Below are 20732 nucleotides of genomic sequence, written 5' to 3' on the forward strand. Positions count from 1 at the left end.
CCCTCAGATCCAAACATGATGGGGACCTCTGTCCAGAAGTCTCCATCTCCCTCATGGAAGGGAGAGTCAGTCACCTCTGCAGCACTGTCCCCACACCGTTCTCCAAACACAAGGGCACTCTGTAGTGTACGGATCCATAAAGGTGACAGGGGTAGAGACATAGCAGGTTGCGGGCCAAAATGAGGCCAGGAGTAAGGGGGCCCCATTGCAAAGGAGGACATCCTGATATCTCAACTTCAGCTCAACACTACTGCCAATGAGTGAAGGGGAAAAGAAGGTGCTGAAGGCTAGAGATGGTAGGGGGCAAAGGACTCTGTGCAGATGGCCCTTATCTCCCATGCTTGGCAATGGATTTCTCAAAATATCCTACAGGGAGCACAAACCTAAAGGAATGACCAGAGAGGATACCGGTGAGGGGTTCATTATGACTCATTTCCTCCCCCAACAGACCCCACTGTGAGCTCTTCTGTAAGGGGGCCAATCTGAACGCAACAGTTTAGCATGAAGTAATATCAGTCACCAAATCCAACCAGGTGAAACGCACCACACAGGCTTACGGAGCCCAGTGACAGAGATTTAATTAAACAAGAGGAGTTTGCTTACTTGTAACTGGAGATATATGGTCCCTATCTGGTTGCTTACTTGTAACTGGAGTTATATGGTCCATCAGCATCCAGATCCAGAGATTTTGAAGAGTAATGTCCGTTGGTCCACTCTGTGTGCCCTTGGCTCACCTCATAGTTTCATCAGAGGTGATAAAAGGTTGGGGTGGACCGACCATGTCTCCAGTTCCTTATCCCTCACAAATCCAGTGGATCCGCAAGCAGAGGCGAAGGAGGCCAGGAAGTGGAATAGAGATAGGGACTCCAATTACAGGTAAGTAACCTCCTCTTCTTCTATGTATGATAATCCTTATTTGTATTCCACTGAGGGTGATTAACAAGCAGTATTGACATCAGAGGAGGGTGTGAGGATGAGGATGGAACAGCTGAGTGGAGGACAGCCATGCCAAATAAGGCGTCCATAGCAAAGTCCTGCACCCAAGCGTAATGCATAGAGAAGGTATGTACTGAACTCCACATGGCCACCCTATGTATGTCCTGAACCAGCACATCTTAGTGGGTGGCCATGGTCAAAGTCTGGGCTCTCATGGAAGGGGCCCTCACCCCGGGGGGAGGAGGCAATTCTGACAGCTGAAAGCACAGTGGAATGTACCCCAAAATTAATTTAGATAGTCTCTGTGTGGAGACTGCCTGTTCCTTAACTCTCTCAACTATAGTGATAAACAATCTAGGAGATTTCCTGATCGGTCTTGTCCTCTGCAGGTAGAAGGCCAAGGCCCGATGGATGTTGAAGGTATGAAGTTGTCGTTCTTTTTCTGAAGCACAAGGCTTCACAAAGAAAGCAGTAAGTGGATGGGCTGGTTGAGATGAAACTTGGATATGACCTTTGACAGAAATTTGGGGTGTAGGTTTAGAGACACTATCCTAATGGAAAGTGGTGAAAGGAGGGTCTGCCATTATGGTCCCATGCTCACCTACCCTTCTTGCTGAAGAGAGACAGCTGCAAGGAAGACAACTTTCATGGAAAGGAGGGACATGGAACATGAAGCCAGCAGGTCAAAACGCTGTTTCATTAGTGCCAACAGAACGAGGTTAAGGTTCCACTAGGGAGCAATAGGCTGCAGGGTGCGATGGGGCTTTTCTGAAACCTCGCAGTCAACAGGTGTGTGGATACAAAGGGTCCCTCCATGGAGGAGTGGAAGACACTAACTGCCGCTAGATGTATCGTGAGGGAGAGATGCAAAGCCTTCAAGGGCAGGAGGTAATCCAGAAATAGGGGAATCAGCACCTCTTCAGGGGGAAAGCCCCTTCTGCTGGGCCCAGGGGGTGAAGTGGTTCCACTGGCCTGGTAGGAACACCTAGTGGACTCTTTCCTGCTGCTCAAGGGGATGTTTTACCCCTCTCATGAGCACACCTGTTCTAGAGAAGATGCCCATCTCAATACCACACCCTGAGGTGAAGCATCTGCATATCTGATCCTGTTGTGCTGTTGCCTCAATAGCTTCGAGAAAGTGGGGACCAGCTGATATGTGGAGTAGGTTGGGAAACCAGAACTGTCTGGGCCAGCATGGGAAAATCAAGATGACCATTGCTCTGACCTGTCTGATCTTGTGGAGTACTCGTGGAGGAGTTGTAGAGGGGAGAAGGCATAGTTAATCTTGGTCTCCGGACCAGCAGAGTATTGAGCGCATCATCTTGAGGGAAGGGACCACTACCTCATGGAGCAGTAAGTGCTGCATTTGTTGTTGCTGCAGAGTTTGAAGAGGGTCCTGGTCAGAATCCCTCATTGGTCGAAGATATCACATTACTACGGTGTCATGGAGTTCCCACAAATCATCGCTGAGGGAGAGTCTGCAATCACATTCTGAGACCCTGGGAGGTAGGCTGCAGATAACAGGATCTGGTGGGTGATGCACCAATTCCAGAGGTTGATCACCTCCATACAGAGCGCAGTTGATTTTGTGCTCCTTGTTGTTGATGTGGTAAAAAGTGGTAGTGGTGTCCGACATGGTAAGAATATGATGGGGATGGATGTATGGGAGAAATACTCGGCACTCCTCCTTGCAGGCCGGACGTTCTGAAATATTGATGTGCATCCTGTATTCCCAGGGGGTCCCATGTTCCCTGTGTCATGTGATCTGTGTGTGCTCCCCATCCTATGATGGATGCTATCGTGATGATCGGCCCTGTTCCAGAGAAGAGGGAGAAAGGGGACCCCCCACACAAACCTGTCGTGGTCCATCGACACTGAAGCGAAGAGAGTACCACATTGCTTCCTTACCTCTAAGCTAGACCCCTGGCGATGATCCATAGTGGGTGGTACCACCAGTGCTGACTTCAGGACTCCATAGCTGGAGGCGCCACTCCCTGGCAGCCTCAGGCCGATGTACAGTGGAGGCTACCCCAGACAAGGGTCTGAATGAGGTCTCACAGCGACTTCTATGAGGGGTTTCTCGGAGGCAGAGAGCCCCAATCTTCTCAGGTATGGCTGGGGAAAGCACGGCAGATACTGTACCTGGATGCAATGTGAGCTTCTCCAAGCCAGTAGAGGCAGCGTTGATGTTTGTTGCAGACCGAGAAGGAATGCAAGCAGGAGGCACAGATTTTCAAGACTGAGGTTTTCAGCATAGTCCAGTACTTACATGTGGGTATGGGTGGGAGGGTCCACACGGAACAAAACTCCCCAGGAAGAACCCTAATTCTACTCCTAAAATTAGCAAACTACTAAAAACTACTACAAAACAACAGAAACAGTAAACTACTCTTAAAAACTATGTTCAACTGTATATTTTTAAGGCACGTCACATGCAAGAGGACACTTATAATTCCAACCCAGACCATGCAGCAGTAAGAAGAAACTGGGGACGTGATCGGTCTGCCCCTCCCTTTGTCACCTCAGACAAAACCATGAGGTGAGCCAAGGGCGTATGCACGAACCAACAGAAGCTACTACTTCCAAAATCTCTGGCTCCAGACACAGTGCACATGTATAAACCCTCAGTGGAATACAATAGGGACCAGCACGGGATGAAGAGCAAAAAATATGCACATGATCTGAACCAAAAAGTGGTTTAAGAAACCTAAAGAACTACAGTTACATGCAAACTAATAAGGAAATAGTGGTTCTAATGCTGTTAGCTTTGTGCTAGTTGATTCATCCTGGGAGAAGCCTCTGTAGATTGGGACCCATGCAAATGTGCAATTATGAGAAAAACCCATCCGATCTCTTAAAACATGAATGTGAATAAGAACACTAAGCTGTACGTTAGATTTAAAAATCAGAGTTGTAAGTATGGGCTACGATGAAGCTACCATTTTGAGGTTAGACAAAAGTCAACACCCCTGAATGTCTGAATGGGGTGATAGGAAAAAAGACAATTTGCAGTTTTACAAATAAAAATTACTTAAAAAAAATTGATAAGAATTTTTCTTTTTTTGTAATTCAGTTCTTGTTTTTTGCTCCCCTTGCTGCTGTCAGCTTAATGCTTTGTTAATCTTCACAGATGACGTGAAGGAGGAAAAAGAACCATGGAAAAGTTAGGCATTTTTAGTTTTTAATTTTACCCTCAAAAATCATCAGACTTGACAGCTGAAAATACTCAGATAGTCTGCTTTTAAAAGTTCTTCACTGACAGTGTTATAGCTAAATCTATAATTTAAACCACTGTCTTCCAAAAGTCTTCAATGAAAATAAAAACAATTCATAAGAGATTTAAATAGATAAGTTTCAGAGTTCAAGAAGAATGTTACCATTACACAGACTCATGTAAATCAGAGATAGAAAGGGCCTACTAAGCCATGCAGTCTATCTCCCTGACAGAGCAAAATTTTTCAAGCCAGTACACATTTAGCATTTTTTAATCCTAGTCTGGTTTTAAATATCCCAAGCAATAGGGCTTCCACCACTTCCATGTGGACACAATTCCAAAGCCCAATATATCTCATGGTCAGGAAGTTTACAGACCCATTGACTTCCAAATAGTCCTGTCATTGCTATTACATTACTACAATTACAATCGCTGCACAGTAATGCTTTCACACTGTAGTAGTATCTTTATCAAGAGAGTTGCCATTTATAGGATTTTATATTTATGGTGCAGGAAAAACCAAGGAGTATAGATACACCAACAGTGCATTTTCAGAAACCTCAAAACTGGGTTTGAATTACAACCAGCAACTCATAAGTATATGTTTCTGTCTTAATGAGCCCCTTAGGAAAAAGCACACATATCACTTACGGGGAGCTCCTTCTGCCATCTCAATGGCCGTAATGCCACATGACCAAAGGTCACTCTGCAAAGAAAGAGACCATATGTTAGTAGATATGTTGTCATACTCCGTAATGGCATCTACTAATGAACTGCAGGTAAGAAACTAAAATCAGCTACCAAGGTTATTTAAACAGTTTTTAAAATGGCTTTTCTTCTTTTAGCCCTAATATAAAATGCCAGATATGATGCCATACAGCATCTGTGTTATCTAAACACACATACAATTCCGCACACAATTTCTTAATAGTATCAAACACTTTCATATAAGGACATTTCAAGACATAATTAGATCATAATTGCCCAAAAGTTAAGTTCTGAAAAAAAGTTATATTTCTCTGAATATAGATATTGTAAGAGGTAAACATTCCCCAGTAGTATTGGCAATCCAAACATTGCAGCCCTCATATGAGACTTTGAAAATGCATAGACTAGAAACAAAAGTGAAACCAAGAAGTCAGTTTTCAGATGTGTTAATTATCAGAAATACAAAACCTTTAAAAAAATAGTTCTAAAAATTAGATTTTAAAAACTCTTTTCTGCTGTTGATAATCTAACAGTATTTTTATGCAGGGATTTTTTTAAAAAATTGAGCCCATCATTGCTCATTGGCAGTTCAGCCAAACCTCTACCTTTACATTGCCCAATAAAATTAGAACGTGTCTTAGCAGCATAAATTCCTAATGCCAGGAGACACAGGCAACCAGCCATGTGCCCAAGAAAAGTAAGAAGTGTTCCATGGACCACTGGTGGCCAGAGTGAGCACCTTATCCCAGCAGTCTCGTATTGTGTGTGTCATTACACAAGGGGGATCCTGGAATGGAAATCTTTCAGGATATTGGCATTGGATAGCAACTAGGACCAGAGGATAACCACATTCCTTGCTGAATCAGAACTATGGTTTAGAGATTCTCTTCCACCATAGGAACACCAAAAATAAATAACTGCTGAAGAGTCCTGGAATGGAACTGAGCTCAAGGGGCTACAATAGGTCCTGACAGGAGACAATATTACCCCCATTCAGGATGTGGGGAAGAGAACTACCATTGAGAAAAATAGTGCTCAGAGCTTCCAGGTTGATAATCCTCTTAGAATATGGCAAGACATACTGGAATGGGTGAACAAACTCTTTTCTGTGCTCACCATTAGCTCCAAGCAATGGAACAACTCCATTTTCAGGCCCTAGAAGCTTCCCAACCAGGCACCAGTTTGTTCTGGCTCAATCCATCAGTTGCAATGATTAAAGTAAGCTGTAAAACACTAATTTTCTAAGAAATAGAATATGTAGCAGGAGGATATTGAAATGTCTTTATGTGAAGCACCTCTACCTCACATCAGGAGCAATAAGGGAGTGTTTTAAGAGACATGAGCATAAATCACAGGTTTTGTATGCCTCATGGAATTCCTTTACATTTGATCCCCTTTAATTATTAAACATGTAGATTAGTTCGGGGGTTTTCTCCCCCTCAGACTAATTTCTATCTATTGAGGTCTGTTATCTTACTTTAACCTTCATCCTTATGTCTTACCAACTCCATCCTGAAAGGGATTAAATTTTTTCCACAGATCTCAATCAGGGCAAGGAATATGTAAAGTTATTAGTCAAGACAAATGGGCTCAACCCTAGGCCTGGTCTACACTACGCATTTATACCGATTTTAGCAGCGTTAAACCGATTTAATGCTGCACCCGTCCACACAACGAGGCCTTTTATATCGATATAAATGGGCTCTTTAAACCGGTTTCTGTACTCCTCCCCGACGAGAGGAGTAGCGCTGAAATTGGTATTACTATATCAGATTAGGGTTAGTGTGGCCGCAAAATCGACGGTATTGGCCTCTGGGCGGCATCCCACAGTGCACCACTGTGATCGCTCTGGAAAGCAATCTGAACTTGGATGCACTGGCCAGGTAGACAGGAAAAGCCCCGCGAACTTTTGAATTTCATTTCCTGTTTGCCCAGCGTGGAGCTCTGACCAGTACGGGTGGCGATGCAGTCCCAAATGCAAAAAGAGCTCCAGCATGGATCGTACGGGAGATACTGGATCTGATCGCTGTATGGGGAAACAAATCTGTTCTATCAGAGCTCTGTTACAGAAGACGAAATGCCAAAGCATTTGAAAAAAATCTCCAGGCTATGATACAGAGTCCACAGCACAGTGCCGTGTAACAAGCATAAGGGAAAGCCAAAGAATCAAATGGATGCTCATGGAGGAAGGGAGGGGGGACTGAGGACTCCAGCTATCCCACAGTCCCTGCAGTCTCCGAAAAGCATTTGCATTCTTGGCTGAGCTCCCAATGCCTGTAGGGTCAAACACATTGTCCGGGGTGGTTCAGGGTATTTCTCGTCAATTTACTCCCCCTCCTCCCCCCCGTCAAAGAAAAGGGAAAAAAATCGTTTCTTGACTTTTTTCAATGTCATCGTATGTCTACTGCATGCTGCTGGTAGACACGGTGCTGGGGTAATGAACAGCAGCATCCTCTCCCCTCCCTTCTCCGGTGGCAGACGGTACAGTGCAGCAGGACTGGTAGCCGTCCTCATTATCAGTCCGTGAGTGCTCCTGGCTGGCCTCAGGTGAGGTTGGCCGGGGGCGCCGGGTAAAAATAGGAATGACTCCCGGTCATTCCTGGCAGATGGTACAGAATGGCTGGTAACTGTCCTCATCATAGCAACTGGAGGCTCAGTTCCATCAGCCCCTGCCCTTTCATGTCTAAAGAAAAGATTCTGTACTGCCTGGACTATCACAGCAGCGGGAGGCTGCCTCTCCCTCATTTTATCTCACTAAAAAGTCAGTGTTTCTTATTCCTGCATTATTTATTACTTCATCACACAAATGGGGGGACCCTGCAACGGTAGCCCAGAAGGGTTGGGGGACGAGGGAAGCAACGGGTGGGGTTGTTGCAGGGACACCCCCTAGAATGGCATGCAGCTCATCATTTCTCTGGGATCTGACACAGAGCAACTGTGCTCTCTGGTTCTCTGATACACTGGTTCTCTAGTACACTTTCTCCACAGTGCAACGCTCCAGAAATCGACGTTAGCCTCAGTACATGGACGCATACCATCAAATTATTGTGCTTTGTGTGGCCGCGTGTACTCGACTTTATACATTCTGTTTTACAAAACCGGTTTATGTAAAAATCGGAATAATCCTCTAGTGCAGACGTACCCCTAGCTAGATGTTCAGGTGTGCATATCATCAACCATGGACATTTATATATCTAACATGAGTATCAACCCCAATGCACTAGCTCCAATGCTCTTGATGTAACTATAATCACAGACTTTCACATTTCCTAGCTACCTTTCTTAGTTTTAATGTTTGAAGAGTTCATTAGTCTGAGTAAAGATTAAAAACACATTTCATATTTTATTCCCTCTCTTGTGGCTCCCTGAAACAAGCTAAAAGGTACTTAGAAGCTTTCTGGAAATCTCCTATAAAGAAATTTAGCTTTAGAAGATGTAGCAAAACAACAACAAAAAATTGGTATAAATTCCATCAAGCCAATTTTACTTTTAAGGAGGTTAGATTTGATGCTTGTAGCTCAGTGCAGGACCAGTTGTGTTCAATTAATTTTTGGAGAAATATATGTTTGATGGATAAATCTTCTATGTGATTGTGACAGAGTGCTGAGAACAAGCAGCTGAACCAGCACTCTGGTCACTGTAAATCCAATTAGTTCCCCCCACTCCAGGAGGGGGCTTGATTGAAGTAAGGACTGACTAGTTATTAGACCAGCCTCAGCTGGGGAGAACTAAGGAGATAATTAGCCCATTAACTGTAAGTGTAGAAAAGAAGGAAGTGCGAGAGAGAGAGAAAGGCCAGCAAGGCTAACGTAATGGGAGACCTCTGTGTAGAGAGCTCTCTTCTGTCTGGTAAAAGGGGATGATGATTGTATGTCCATTTAAATAGAATTGCTGCATGGGACTGTAAAGGGGTGTTGGCTGGCTGATATAACAAAAATAAAATAGATGATGTGGGTTACAAACCAGAGGTGGTAAAACCATTTGTGCAGGAAGACAAAAGTGGAGAGCTGTGCCCAGCCACAGTGATTAACATTCAAATGATCTCTCAAACCAGGACAGTGCATGCTTTAACCAGCTCCTTCTCTATTATATTGTAACTTAACTCTTCTATTCTGTCAAAAAGATGCATTTCAGATGGGGGCTCTATTTAAGCAAAATGTTAAAATGTATTGTTTTGACATTACCAGAATAAGCAGGATATAGTAAACAAATTAAAATGCTAAGATATTTAAAGAAATCGAAAACAAATTTTCTTGTTAGACTCTTTCTACAACATTTTGTACTGTGCTGAGCACAAGGGGATCCCTCTCCCTGACTGAGGTTCTTAGAAGCTACTGCAGTACAAGTTACACATACAGTGTTATTAATTATGATCATCTAGTAACGATCTGTTCTTTGTACTCACCTTATACAGATTTACCTTTACAAGAAAATCACTCTCACAACCATACAAGGAGACAAAGTAAGAGAGAAATGTAAGAGCTGCTTCACCATGGTTATTAGACACTAGATATCACTAATTATTACTGTGAGAACAGGACTTTCTTTACTTGTAATCATAAGTAGCATCTGGATTTTCATCACAGGCAATACTTCTGGCGCATCCAGTATGGGGGTTCCAATAAATGTGTTTCTCCTGCCAACCCGTCCTGTCCAGCTGGGCACTAACACCAAAATCCACTGTGGGTGGAATAAAGATAAAATAAAATAAGAGGGGAAAAAAAACATGCTGTGATTACTTCTCTAAGATAATTTGGAAAATAAACCTATGTGGGAGAGCCATGTTCAGAGAAACCATTAAGGTTAATACTCAGCACTGCCAGTGTCCTCAGGCATCAGACCCACGAAGTCAGGAGAAAAAGCAAAACACAACAGCTCTTCAGGACCTCTCACTGGGCTGCCAGTGCAGTCTTCCCATTATCTGTAGAGATCCCTTCCCATAGCAGAGAAAACAGATGCAAACATATTGTCTTGGGGGCAAAGGGAGACTTGCTATCTCCATTAATCATGAGACAAGGTGTCTTGGCTTATCTAGAGCGACCTTGCGTTCCACAGATGTTTCATGGTGAGGCAGCACCAGCAGGTTAGCTCGGCCACCATTTGGTCCTTCACTCTCTCTGCCCAAAATCCAGGAGAGAAATCAAGTACTGCTCACAGGGACTGTTTCCTGTCCTAATACATGTGAATGAGGCACAGTGGGAAGCAATGCGGAGCACAGTTCAAAAGGTACCAATTCGGGGCTCATCTAGACACAGCTTTTGCAGTTACTGATTAATTAAATTGGTAGAAAACGATTTTATTAATTGATGCAACTGCCCTTGCACAGACATGGTGATACTGGTTTAAACTGTTTGGTAGGTGTAAATTTAATGCACCAAACTATATAGATACAAACCCCTTTATATAGTGTGACTGCATCCATATTAGGCAGTGTTTCTCAAACTGGGGCCACCGCTTGTGTTGGGAAATCCCCTGGTGGGCTGGGCCGGCTTGTTTACCTTCCCCGTCTGCAGGTCCAGCCGATCGCGGCTCCCACTGGCCGCGGTTCGCTGTTCCAGGCCAATGGGGGCTCTTGGAAGTGGTGCAGACCGAGGGACGTACTGGCCGCCGCTTCCAGCAGCTCCCATTGGCCTGGAGCAGCAAACCGCAGCCAGCAGGAGCCGCCATCGGCTGGACCTGCGGATGGGGCAGATAAACAAACCAGCCTGGCCCACCAGGGGCTTTCCTTACACAAGCAGCAGCCCCAGTTTGAGAAACACTGGTATTAGGTGTGAAATTTAACTAGATTTGTTTTTCTACCAATTTAGTTAAATCAGTGCAAAACCTGTGTAGACAAGCCCTATTAAACCAACAGTATAGGAGCTGCTGTGTCCTGCTTAGAAGACCAAGAAATGAGTAGCTCCCCGGAACACTTTTATCCCAGCATACAAGGCATCTTTCAGCGTTCCATCTAAAAGGAAGGTGTGTGCTGGACAGGAGGTCCTTACCTTGGGTCTATATTTCACCAAAAGGTGACAACCTTACAGTACAAACATAATGCACAACATTAAAATGTGCAGTAATTGAAAAAGGCAAAATAAATCAGCATGGAAGCATCCCACCCATGTGAGCCTGGAGGACGAGTATCAAAACAAACATGTAGTTAAACCTCAATATGTATAAACCACTAACTACAGAGTACATGTTGAGAAATTAATTTGTAAGTGGTTGGGACGGGATAAAAGAAACAGATGTCATTTGAACTTCTCTGTCTTGAACAGAAGTGGCCAGGAATGATAATAGCTTCAAATGTTCCAAAACAGGCAGTCCAGGGCTGGAACCAACTTAGACTTTCTGCCTCAGACCAGTTGTGAGTGCTGTACACATTACTTAAGTGTTGGGGTCTGGCGCCTGAGCAGCCAGCACTTCTTGAACTGAATGCAGATACAAAAAGAAACCCACCATGTCCTAATTTTGTGCGATTGGCTTCTAGCCAAATTCAATGGAAGCAGAACCAATTCTGGCTCAAAGCTGACCTGTAGAGTCATACAAGAATAAGCAAAGGACATGGAGTGATCTACCCACTGATTATGATATGAGAGCCAACGATCTCCAGCAACAACCTCAAGAATCCTGCATTCCTTGACAGACAGGGAGGGAATAAGGCCAGTGTCCCTGACTCAGACTGCAGCAATGACACAGGTATATTACTGTACTAAAGAGCATGCCAAATTCCTAAGAGGTCAAATAAAGTTAGGGAACAGCAAAAAACATACATGAACCAGGAAGTGAACATGCTTGCCTACTTACCAAGCTTCACCTCTGCATTTTCTGTTAACAATACATTCTTGCCCTTTGATGTCCCGGTGAATCACATGGTGGGCATGAAGATGTGCAATCCCTTCATTAAAAAGGAAGGCATCTAAGTTTAGGCCTCTTAGCTTTGTAGCAACAGTTCATAAAAAGTCTGAGTTGACACAGACAACATACTTAATTAGTTACCCTGGGAGCTGTTTTAAAAAAGAGCTCACACCGTTCTCCATGGGCTCTTGGGGTCCTGTCCTGAATGCATGAAACATGATCACCAGTAGACTTCTAGCAGCGTTGCCCACCTGCCTACATTTTCATAAGCTAGCAGGGAGGAAGGCCTCAGGTTGTGCACATACTGTACACAAATGAGTCCAACAAATGCTTTTAGCTGTAGCTTTTAGGGAATTTTGGATTACATGAAGTTCCAATGCAATGAAATTGGAGTTCAGTCACACACAGAGTCACCCTTAGAAGAACAAGAATGTAGCGTGGGAATGAACCCACCCACCTATATTTTAATGGAGATATCTCACAAAAAGAAAAGGGGGTACACAATTTATGTTTGGTGATAAAGGATACTGGCAACAGACAACAGCACACTTGCAAAGTTACAGTTCTGTTGTTTAGCCTCCATAAATCTGATCTCTGATCATTTCTCCTTCAAAACACACCACATAAACAAACAGCAGCATTATACTGTCCAAATGAAACAAAACCTACTAGCAGATGGTGCTTTTTGTGGCTACAGCACCTGGATGCATTCCCCAAAGCATCACACTGCACAAGACTTGTGGAGGGGAGGAGGAGGACGACGTATGTGGTATTTTACTGTTTACTGCAATTTGTGGAGCAAGAACAACGTCTCAGCAACTGACTTGATTTGGTTTCTCTCCAGCAATCAATTCGGAAAATTTACTCTCTAGTGGCATCATCTTGCTTGCTCATGCTCCCCTCACATATTTTTAATTTTTTTTTTTTAACTTTACAGTTACAGAAGGTTAAAAGAGCAGTAAATTGCTGTAAAACAGTCTTTTCTAACACATGTTCTTCATTAAACCTCATTGACCAGTTTGGCTCGTCTTTTTTAAACCGTTAGTAAGTATGACAAACAATACGTTTGGAAACTCCTCCTTGCAGAGGTTACGAACATACTATGAACATTTAATGTCCTTGACATCATCTGCTGGGCATTAACACTAAGGTTAAATTTATTTCCTGTGGAAATTCAGGCTTCTGGTTGCCCTGGCTTGGCACAACAATTTGCAAAGCTCAGGCCACACGGCACAAGCCAGGGAGATAGTCATGTGTTCTCACCTCTTTACATTAATCATATGAAAAAGTCCATGAGTGTTTGGGATGGAATCAGAGGACAGAGAAAGGTCAAAGACTAGTTACTTCTTTCAATTCAAATTTTGAACAGTTGCCCTACCACCACTTGGCATATGTTCCCCTAGGTTTCACTTGCACAAAATCTTAAGCCCACTAGCCCATCGACTACTTTCATTCTCTTTATTATACACTGAGTGTGACTTCACATCTTACCTGATGGGGACCGAGAATGTTGCATAATATTTGTATGTTGCACTTCAGAAAGAATTTACATACAATCTCATACGTGTTGCAGATCAAATGTAACTTTTACATTGGTCAAGCTAAATGTACAATATTGAAGGTCAGTTATCCATGTGCTAAAGTACAGCTGCCATTGGTATTCATGTCACCCACATTCCTATTTGCTAGTAAACAAGAATAAAAATGGGCCCAAATGCCCAACAGCAGCACTTTGCACCATCGCTCAGAGTTAGGCAGGAAGCCAAGATTCTTCTTTTGCTCCCTCATTTACCCAAAAAATCACTCTGCTAGCAGTGTACAAATGCCCAATGACAAACATGGATTCCAGAAGCACTGATTTACTAAGGACCACTTATGCTTTTCTTTAACGTAATTCCCTTAACTACAGGGAGTATTACTGGAGCAATTCTATTCACATACTGTACTCAGGTAATAAGGTTGGGAAGGTTTTTGCTTTTTAAATTAACCATAAAAAGCTGGACCAAGTTTTACTCAGCATAGCAATCCAAATGCCAAATCAAGAGACAGTATTCACTTGTACCAGCTGGAAATTAGACTTGAAAAGTAACAAAACAAAAATCTCCATTTTTCAAGCTTACTATAGATGGCGGCCATCTTTTAAAAAGTACAATTACTTAGTAATGTACTCCAGTAATAGAGGTGCCTAACCGAACACACCAGTTTGCATTCTGCCTTACATGTGATTCGGAACGGATTCATGCGGTAAACATTAACAATAGGATTTTCAAAGGCATGCAGTATTCGCCTCTCTCAACTCCCACTGGCTTCAAGAGGAACGGAGGTAAAACGCCGTACTGAGCACTTCTGAAGTGTCAGCCTAAAATCTCATTTTTTTATTATGTCATTGTTGGCATTGAGGTGTTATATTAGTCAGTGGGCTACAGAGATATGGAAAAATGGTCTCAAACTCTAAACTGGTTTCCCATGACACAGTTCTCCACTTTTCAGCAACATGCCATATACTACACAGCAGCGATTTGAGGCTTTTATTTGTAGAAGCTCAACCTAGACATCCATTCTTAGGCTGCACCTGTGTTAGCACAGAAATAGGGATTGTATTTTTTCCAGACACAATAGACTATCCTCCTCACCTGAGAATCTCTCTGGAGATATACGCTATCCAGTCTCTTTTAGAGTGTTCCCTTTTGTGTTCTTCACAAGGTCTGTGATAGAGCCTGCACCACAAAATTCCATAACAAAGCTGCAAAAGAAACATAAGGACAACGCCAGTATTAAGCAAAAAAACTCTCACTTGTGTACAGCAGCAAAAGAGCTCAGAGTATGGGGGCTGTGATGTTCAGTACAATGCTCATGTCACACAAAGACAACGTTAATGTCTTCACATGGAGAGTGGATCCAAACCAAACGTCTCTATTATGTCATATCGTACCCCCTTGCTATAAAGAACCCCCAGGGATCCAAGTCATTTTTTCAGTATAGCCAGGGATTGGTTATAGTGAAAGGAGGAGAAAACAGCTCCTCCGCATGGGGCTGCGATGGGGAGGAGAGAGCTCCTTCAGCCCCAGGGAGGAGTGCACTGCAACACCCATCATAACCCTGAGCTGGAGGAGCTGTCAGGCCCTTCCCCCACAGCCCTGAGGCAGGAGGAGCTCTCAGCACTGCCACCACAGGGGCAGGGCTGGAGGTGGAATCCAGGGACCATGTTTGCTATAGCCCAAGGTTCACTATTGCTAAGGGTGTTATAGCGAGTGCCTACTGTATATGGAATATGTCTCATATTAGTTAGCTCATCTTCAATGGCTGATTTATTCACTGTAATTTGATGCTGAGCATCTGGATTTTCTCAATTAACAGCATTGCTCAACAAGCCTAGTGCTAAAGAGTTCAATTGATCACACCATCACATCCCTCTCTCCACAGTTTCCATGTATTTACAAGGCTCAGGAACAGCTATTGGTTTCGCATGCAACATCTGTGCCTCAGCTTCCTGAGGGGCTGGATACTGTTACCCAAAGCAAACTCAAATGAAAACATTTAACATTAGAATATTTCTACTTGTCCAAGCACTAAAAAACCAACTTCCCTCTGTTCATTGCACCCTAGAGATTTCCAGTATTTGATTTAGAAAACCAACAGATTTAGGGTATGCTGATTCTAAAACTGTGCATGCCGGTCTTACATCTCTCGCACTACTGAAAGCTAGATTAATTCCTAGGCACTACATGCTTTAAACTAAACATAACTGTACACACATTAAAAGTATCTTACAAGGCTCAATTTACTGTATACTGTACAATAGTTAACTGTATTTTAATACTTGTCAGTTATCAGGGCACGAATGAAAAATGTTACTGTTAAGGGGACAATAATGCAATTGTAGATGGTGCTGATAATGCAGAGGTGATGCTGGGGACATCCCATAAGCATTAAAGAAAAGAGAAATCATAAGTGCTGGTTTATTTTTAAGGCAACATTCTCTTGCCACTCAGTATCTCTGCTTCATTAGCAGGAAATGTGTTACTATCCAGCTGGGAAAGAAAACAGTTACTTATCACAGAAATAGGGCTTGAAAGGACCTTTAGAAGTCATCAAGTCCAGTCCCCTGCACTGAGGTAGGATGTTTATGTAAACCATCCCTGACACACATTTAAAAACCCCATGATGGGGATCCCACAACATCCCTTTGAAGCTTATTCCAGACCTCAACTACCCTTATATTTAGGAACTTTTCCCTAACACCTAACCTAAATCTCCCTTGCTGCAGATTAAGCCCATTACTTCTTGTCCTACCTTCAGAGCACATGGGAAAACAATGGATCACAGTCCTCTTCAGCAGGCCCATAATATATTGAAGACTGTTATCAGGTCCCTCACTCAGTTTTTCTTTTCTCAAGGCTAAACATGCCCAGTTTTTTTAACCTTTCCTCATAGATCAAGTTTTCTAACTTCTGGTCATTTTTGTTGCTCTCCTCTGGGCTCTCTTCAATTTATCCACATCTTTCCTAAAGTGTGGTGCAGAGAACTGGACACTACTACAGTTGAGGCCTTACTAGCAATGAAACAGAGTGGGACAAGTTACCTCCATGTCCTACATACAACACTCTATTAAAACACCCCAAAATTATTTAGTCTTTTTTGCAAATGCTTCATATTGTGACTCATATTCAATTGGTGATCCACTATGAACTCCATACCCTTTTCAGCAGTCCTATCACCTAGCCAGTTATCTCCATTTTGTAATTATGCACTTGTCTTTATTGAATTTCAGATCAAGTCTCCAATTTGTCAAAGTTGTTTTGAATTCTAATCCTGTCCTCGACAGTGCCTGCAAAGCCTCCCAGCTTGGTGCCATCTGCAATTTTATAAGCTCTCCCCTCCACCTTCCAAGTCACTAATGAAAACATTGGACTAGTACCGACTCTGGACTGACCCGTGGCCCAATTAGATACCCCTCCCAGTTTGACAGAAAATCATTGATAACTAAGGCTGCGAGCCTATCACGGAGGTTGCAGAAGTCACGGATTCTGTGACTTTCTGCGACCTCTGTGAAATTCAGCAGCAGCAGTGGCCAGTGTGGCTGATCCCACGGCCACCCCAGCAACTGGCCCCAAGTAACCACACTGAGCAATGGCCGGGGTGGCTGGCTCCGGAGACCACCTCAACAGCGGGGACCCCCAGAGCAGCGGGGGCCCCGAGGCAGCTAAGATTTAGTCAGTGGTGTTATAGTAAAAGTCATGGACAGGTCAGAGGCTGTGATTTTTGTTTATTGCCTGTGACCTGTCCATGACTTCTACTAAAAATACTCATGACTAAATCTTAGCCTTATTGATAACTACTCTGAGTACGGTCTTTCCAACAGTTGGGCACCAACCTTATACTATTTCATCTACACAAGGATTCTCAACTTCATTGCCCCACAAACCCCTTCTGACAACAAAAATTACTACACGACCCCAGGAGGGGGGACCGAAGCCTGAGTCCACCTGACTGTCAAGGAGCTGGTGCCAAAGCCCAGCCCATTGTCCTGGGCAGGAACGGTTCAAAGCTGAAGCCCAAGCCCGTAACCCTCAGGTTTCAGGCTTTGGCCCCACGTGGCACGGCTCGGACTTCAGCCCTGAGCCCCAGCAAGTCTAAGCCAGCCCTGGCAACCCCTGCTAAATGCAGTCGCAACCCACTTTGGGGTCCCGACCCACAGTTGAGAACCACTGATCTAGACGGCATTTCCCTAGTTTGCTTATAAGAATATCATGTAGGACTGTGTCAAAAGCCTTACAAAAACCAATATATATCACAGCCACTGCTTCCTCCGCATCCCCCTCCCCCCTCAAAAAAATCCAGTTAAAGTGGTTTGTCATGACTTATTTTTGACAGATCCATGCTGGCTATTCCCCTAAAACCCCATTATCTTTAAATGTTCACCAACTGAGTGTTTAATAATTTGTTCCAGTATCTTTTGAGGCATCAAAGTTAGGCTGACTCATCTATAATTCCCTGGGTCCCCTTTGTTCCTCTCTTTAAAGACAGATACTATGTTTGCCCTTCAGCACTCGTTTGAGACCCCACTGGTCCTCCATGAATTCTCAAAGATAACGATCCAGAGATTGCTTTAGCTACTCCTAAAGTATCCTTGGATAAATTTCATCAGGCCCTGCCGACCTGAATACATCTAACTTATCTAAATATTGTTTAACCTGTTATTTCCCTATTTTTAGCTTGTGTTCCTTCCTCCTTGTTGTTAATATTGTGTTGAACATCTAGTCATCATTAACCTTTTTAGTGAGGACTGAAGCAAAACAGGCTTCTTGATATGATCTCCTCCTCTGCTATGCCCTGTTCTACCTTTGTAACAACACTACAGGGATATAGTGTTAATAGGTTTGAAATGCTACTATAACTTGAAACATGCTGGGGAAAATCAGAAAACACAAATATGACAGATATTAGGCATTTATGCAGTGTAAGGTCTAGTGTGACACACTTGATTTTTAGTTATCCAAAGTAGGCCTCAGTTGTGCCTTCTCATTCTGCATATGAACAAGTTGACAGCAGAAAAACAGGTACACTGCATGCCTGCAAAGTTACCTGAAAGAGCAGGACAGTTGGGGCTTTTGCAATATTTTGTAACATAGAAATTAGGCATCTAGATTGCCCTGATATATATGATTTAGTAACAAACTGATTGTCACAAATTGCTGAGGTCAGAGATCAGAATTATAATTATGGTTATCTGGAATACCACATAAATAATGGGCAGAAATAAAGGTTATGATGATCTAGAAAAGGTCAAATATGGGCATGCATCTGAAGGGTCACATAAAGGATGGGTATAAAACATCTGACTTTGTTCCCTAAACTTTGGGTGCATCAGGTTCCTGAAATAGTAGCAACTGGTTCATGACCTGCTTTCTTTTGACATACTCCACTGACTGAATTCTTTCAGCTTTGTTTTACATAATGTTCAAGGATATGAGAGTTTGCTATCAATCCTAAAACCTATTTCTCTGTATGTATTACACTGTTTGGTTATAGTAATGAGCTGATTTATTTGGATTTTAAGTAAAGCTTATTTTTACATTTATCATCTGTGTTGTTGGTCACATCGATCCAGGAACGAACAACAAACTTCTGTGTAGCTGCCTGAAAGGGAAGAACCTGTGCTAAAGAATTAACAATCCTAATTAATGCACACTAGCAATAATTGATCAGGCTATAGGACCTACACTTTACTTCATCTTTCTCTTGTTCCTAATGTATTTAAAGAACCTTTTAGGTCTCTTGCTAGGCGTAACTCATTTTTCTTCTTCATCTTCAAGCCCTTCTGATTTTCTCCCTACATGCTAGTTATATCATTTTGTACTCCTTAGCAATTTGTCCATGTTTCCATTTTGTTTTTGTAGGATTCCTTTTTGACTTTCAGGTTATTAAAGATCTGCTGATGGAGCCATATTGGCCTTACTATTCTTCCCATTTTTCCTTTGCAACTGGATAGTTTGCAGTTGTGCCTTTAATATTGTCTCCTTGACAAACTGGCAGTTATTCTGAACTTCTTTATCCATTTGCTTCCCATGGATCTTTACCTATCAGTTCTGCGACTTTGCTGAAGTCTGCTCTAAGTCCATTGTCCTTATTCTCCTGCTCTGTCCTTCCTTTCCTTAGAATAATGAAATCTACTACTCCACAATCACTTTGACCCAAATTGCCTTCCACCTTCATATTCATTACCAGGTCCTCCCTGTTGACCAGAATCGAGTCAAAAACGGCAGTCCCCCTGGTTATTTCCTCCCCTTTCTGAATCAAAAGGTTGTCTCCTATACATTTCAAGAACCTACTGGAAATTTTGTGTTTTGCCATACTACTTTTCCAACAGTTGTCTGGATAGTTTAAGGTCCCCATTACTACCAAGTCTTATGTTTTAAATATTTCTGTTGTTTGTTCTAAGAATGCCTCATTCACCTCCCCTTCCTGATTTGGTGGTCTAAGTAGACACCTACCAGGACGTCACCTCTATTTCTTTTTTACCCCTTTATCTTTACCAAGATACTTTCAGCTGGTCTGCTTCTCATCTCCTTCTGGACCTCAGCACAAGCATATATATTCTTCATATTCAGTGCAACACTTCCCCTTTTTATCCTGCCTGTCCTTGCTGAACAAGCCATATCCTTCTACACCAATTATCCAGTCATGACACTTATTCCATTAAGTCTCTGATACACCAAATAAGTCAGAATTTAGCTTACATTCTAATGCTTTCAGGTCTTCCTGTATATTCTGCATACTCATTGTGTACAGACATCTAAGATTTTCGTGGTGAATTAAACATTACATAGCGAATTAAACATTAATAGCAAATTTTAGCTTGATTTTCTTGTTAAGGCTGCACAATCAGCCTGGGTGATTTATAATAAAACAACCTTCGTAAAACACCACATTTCATTAATGTTGTTTTTCCAATATGATCTTTCTGGTGTTCTCAAATTATAACCAAAGGGGAAAAGCCTATAAGCATGCTGGGGAAACATCAGCTTACCCACAATTGGTCATCATGTCCTGGGGGACTTTTCTTAATGAAAGCACCGTAATAAGTTGCAATGTTTCTATGATGCGAATATTTCTTTAGCATATTTATCTCCAGTTTGATTTCTTCTTCTTCATCCTTTGGAACAAAACAAAAAGCACATATTTTATATGACAAATACATTATTTATCTCCTCTCTCACATGCATGGATAGATAGAAGGGAAAGTTCCATTTATATCAGCAGCATGATCAGTAAACATAATCTGGCTTCATGTCACAGAACTTCAGTGCTTATAGGGAAAATTATCTGAAACAAACATTTATTCTCCAGAACTTCAGTAATGCTGAAAAGAAATAAATGACTGAAAAGAAATACACGTTACTGATTTCAATTCCATGAAAGATTCCTATAAGTAGTGTTCTGAAACAGTGTTTTGGAAAGATCAGAAGGGTTCACTTAATAAAAGTAATAGTAAGTAGGACAGTACCTCTCTTCAAAGTTATTATAAGCATAC

General features: G+C 42.6%; 2 protein-coding genes across 6 annotated transcripts in view; both read right to left on the minus strand.

The window, feature by feature from the left end:
- Positions 1 to 9496, minus strand: part of MAP4K4 (mitogen-activated protein kinase kinase kinase kinase 4) — a 94980-nt gene extending 85484 nt beyond the window's left edge. For all 5 annotated transcript variants that reach the window (XM_030570068.1, XM_030570097.1, XM_030570088.1 and 2 more), the window contains exons 1-2: positions 9409 to 9496; positions 4802 to 4856 (exon numbers count right to left, since the gene is read on the minus strand). In XM_030570068.1, the coding sequence (XP_030425928.1) occupies positions 4802 to 4820 (19 nt within the window). In that variant the 5' untranslated portion in view covers positions 4821 to 4856; positions 9409 to 9496. The remainder of the gene's footprint in view (positions 1 to 4801; positions 4857 to 9408) is intronic.
- The window catches only part of LOC115655047 (mitogen-activated protein kinase kinase kinase kinase 4-like), a 162049-nt gene continuing 150767 nt past the window's right edge, over positions 9451 to 20732 (minus strand). Inside the window, exons 4-7 of the mRNA XM_030570110.1 lie at positions 20229 to 20354; positions 14332 to 14441; positions 11648 to 11739; positions 9451 to 9538 (exon numbers count right to left, since the gene is read on the minus strand). Coding sequence (XP_030425970.1) covers positions 11709 to 11739; positions 14332 to 14441; positions 20229 to 20354 — 267 coding nt within the window. The 3' untranslated portion in view covers positions 9451 to 9538; positions 11648 to 11708. The remainder of the gene's footprint in view (positions 9539 to 11647; positions 11740 to 14331; positions 14442 to 20228; positions 20355 to 20732) is intronic.

This window comes from Gopherus evgoodei, chromosome 1, assembly GCF_007399415.2.
Source record: "Gopherus evgoodei ecotype Sinaloan lineage chromosome 1, rGopEvg1_v1.p, whole genome shotgun sequence".
Taxonomy (NCBI): domain Eukaryota; kingdom Metazoa; phylum Chordata; order Testudines; family Testudinidae; genus Gopherus; species Gopherus evgoodei.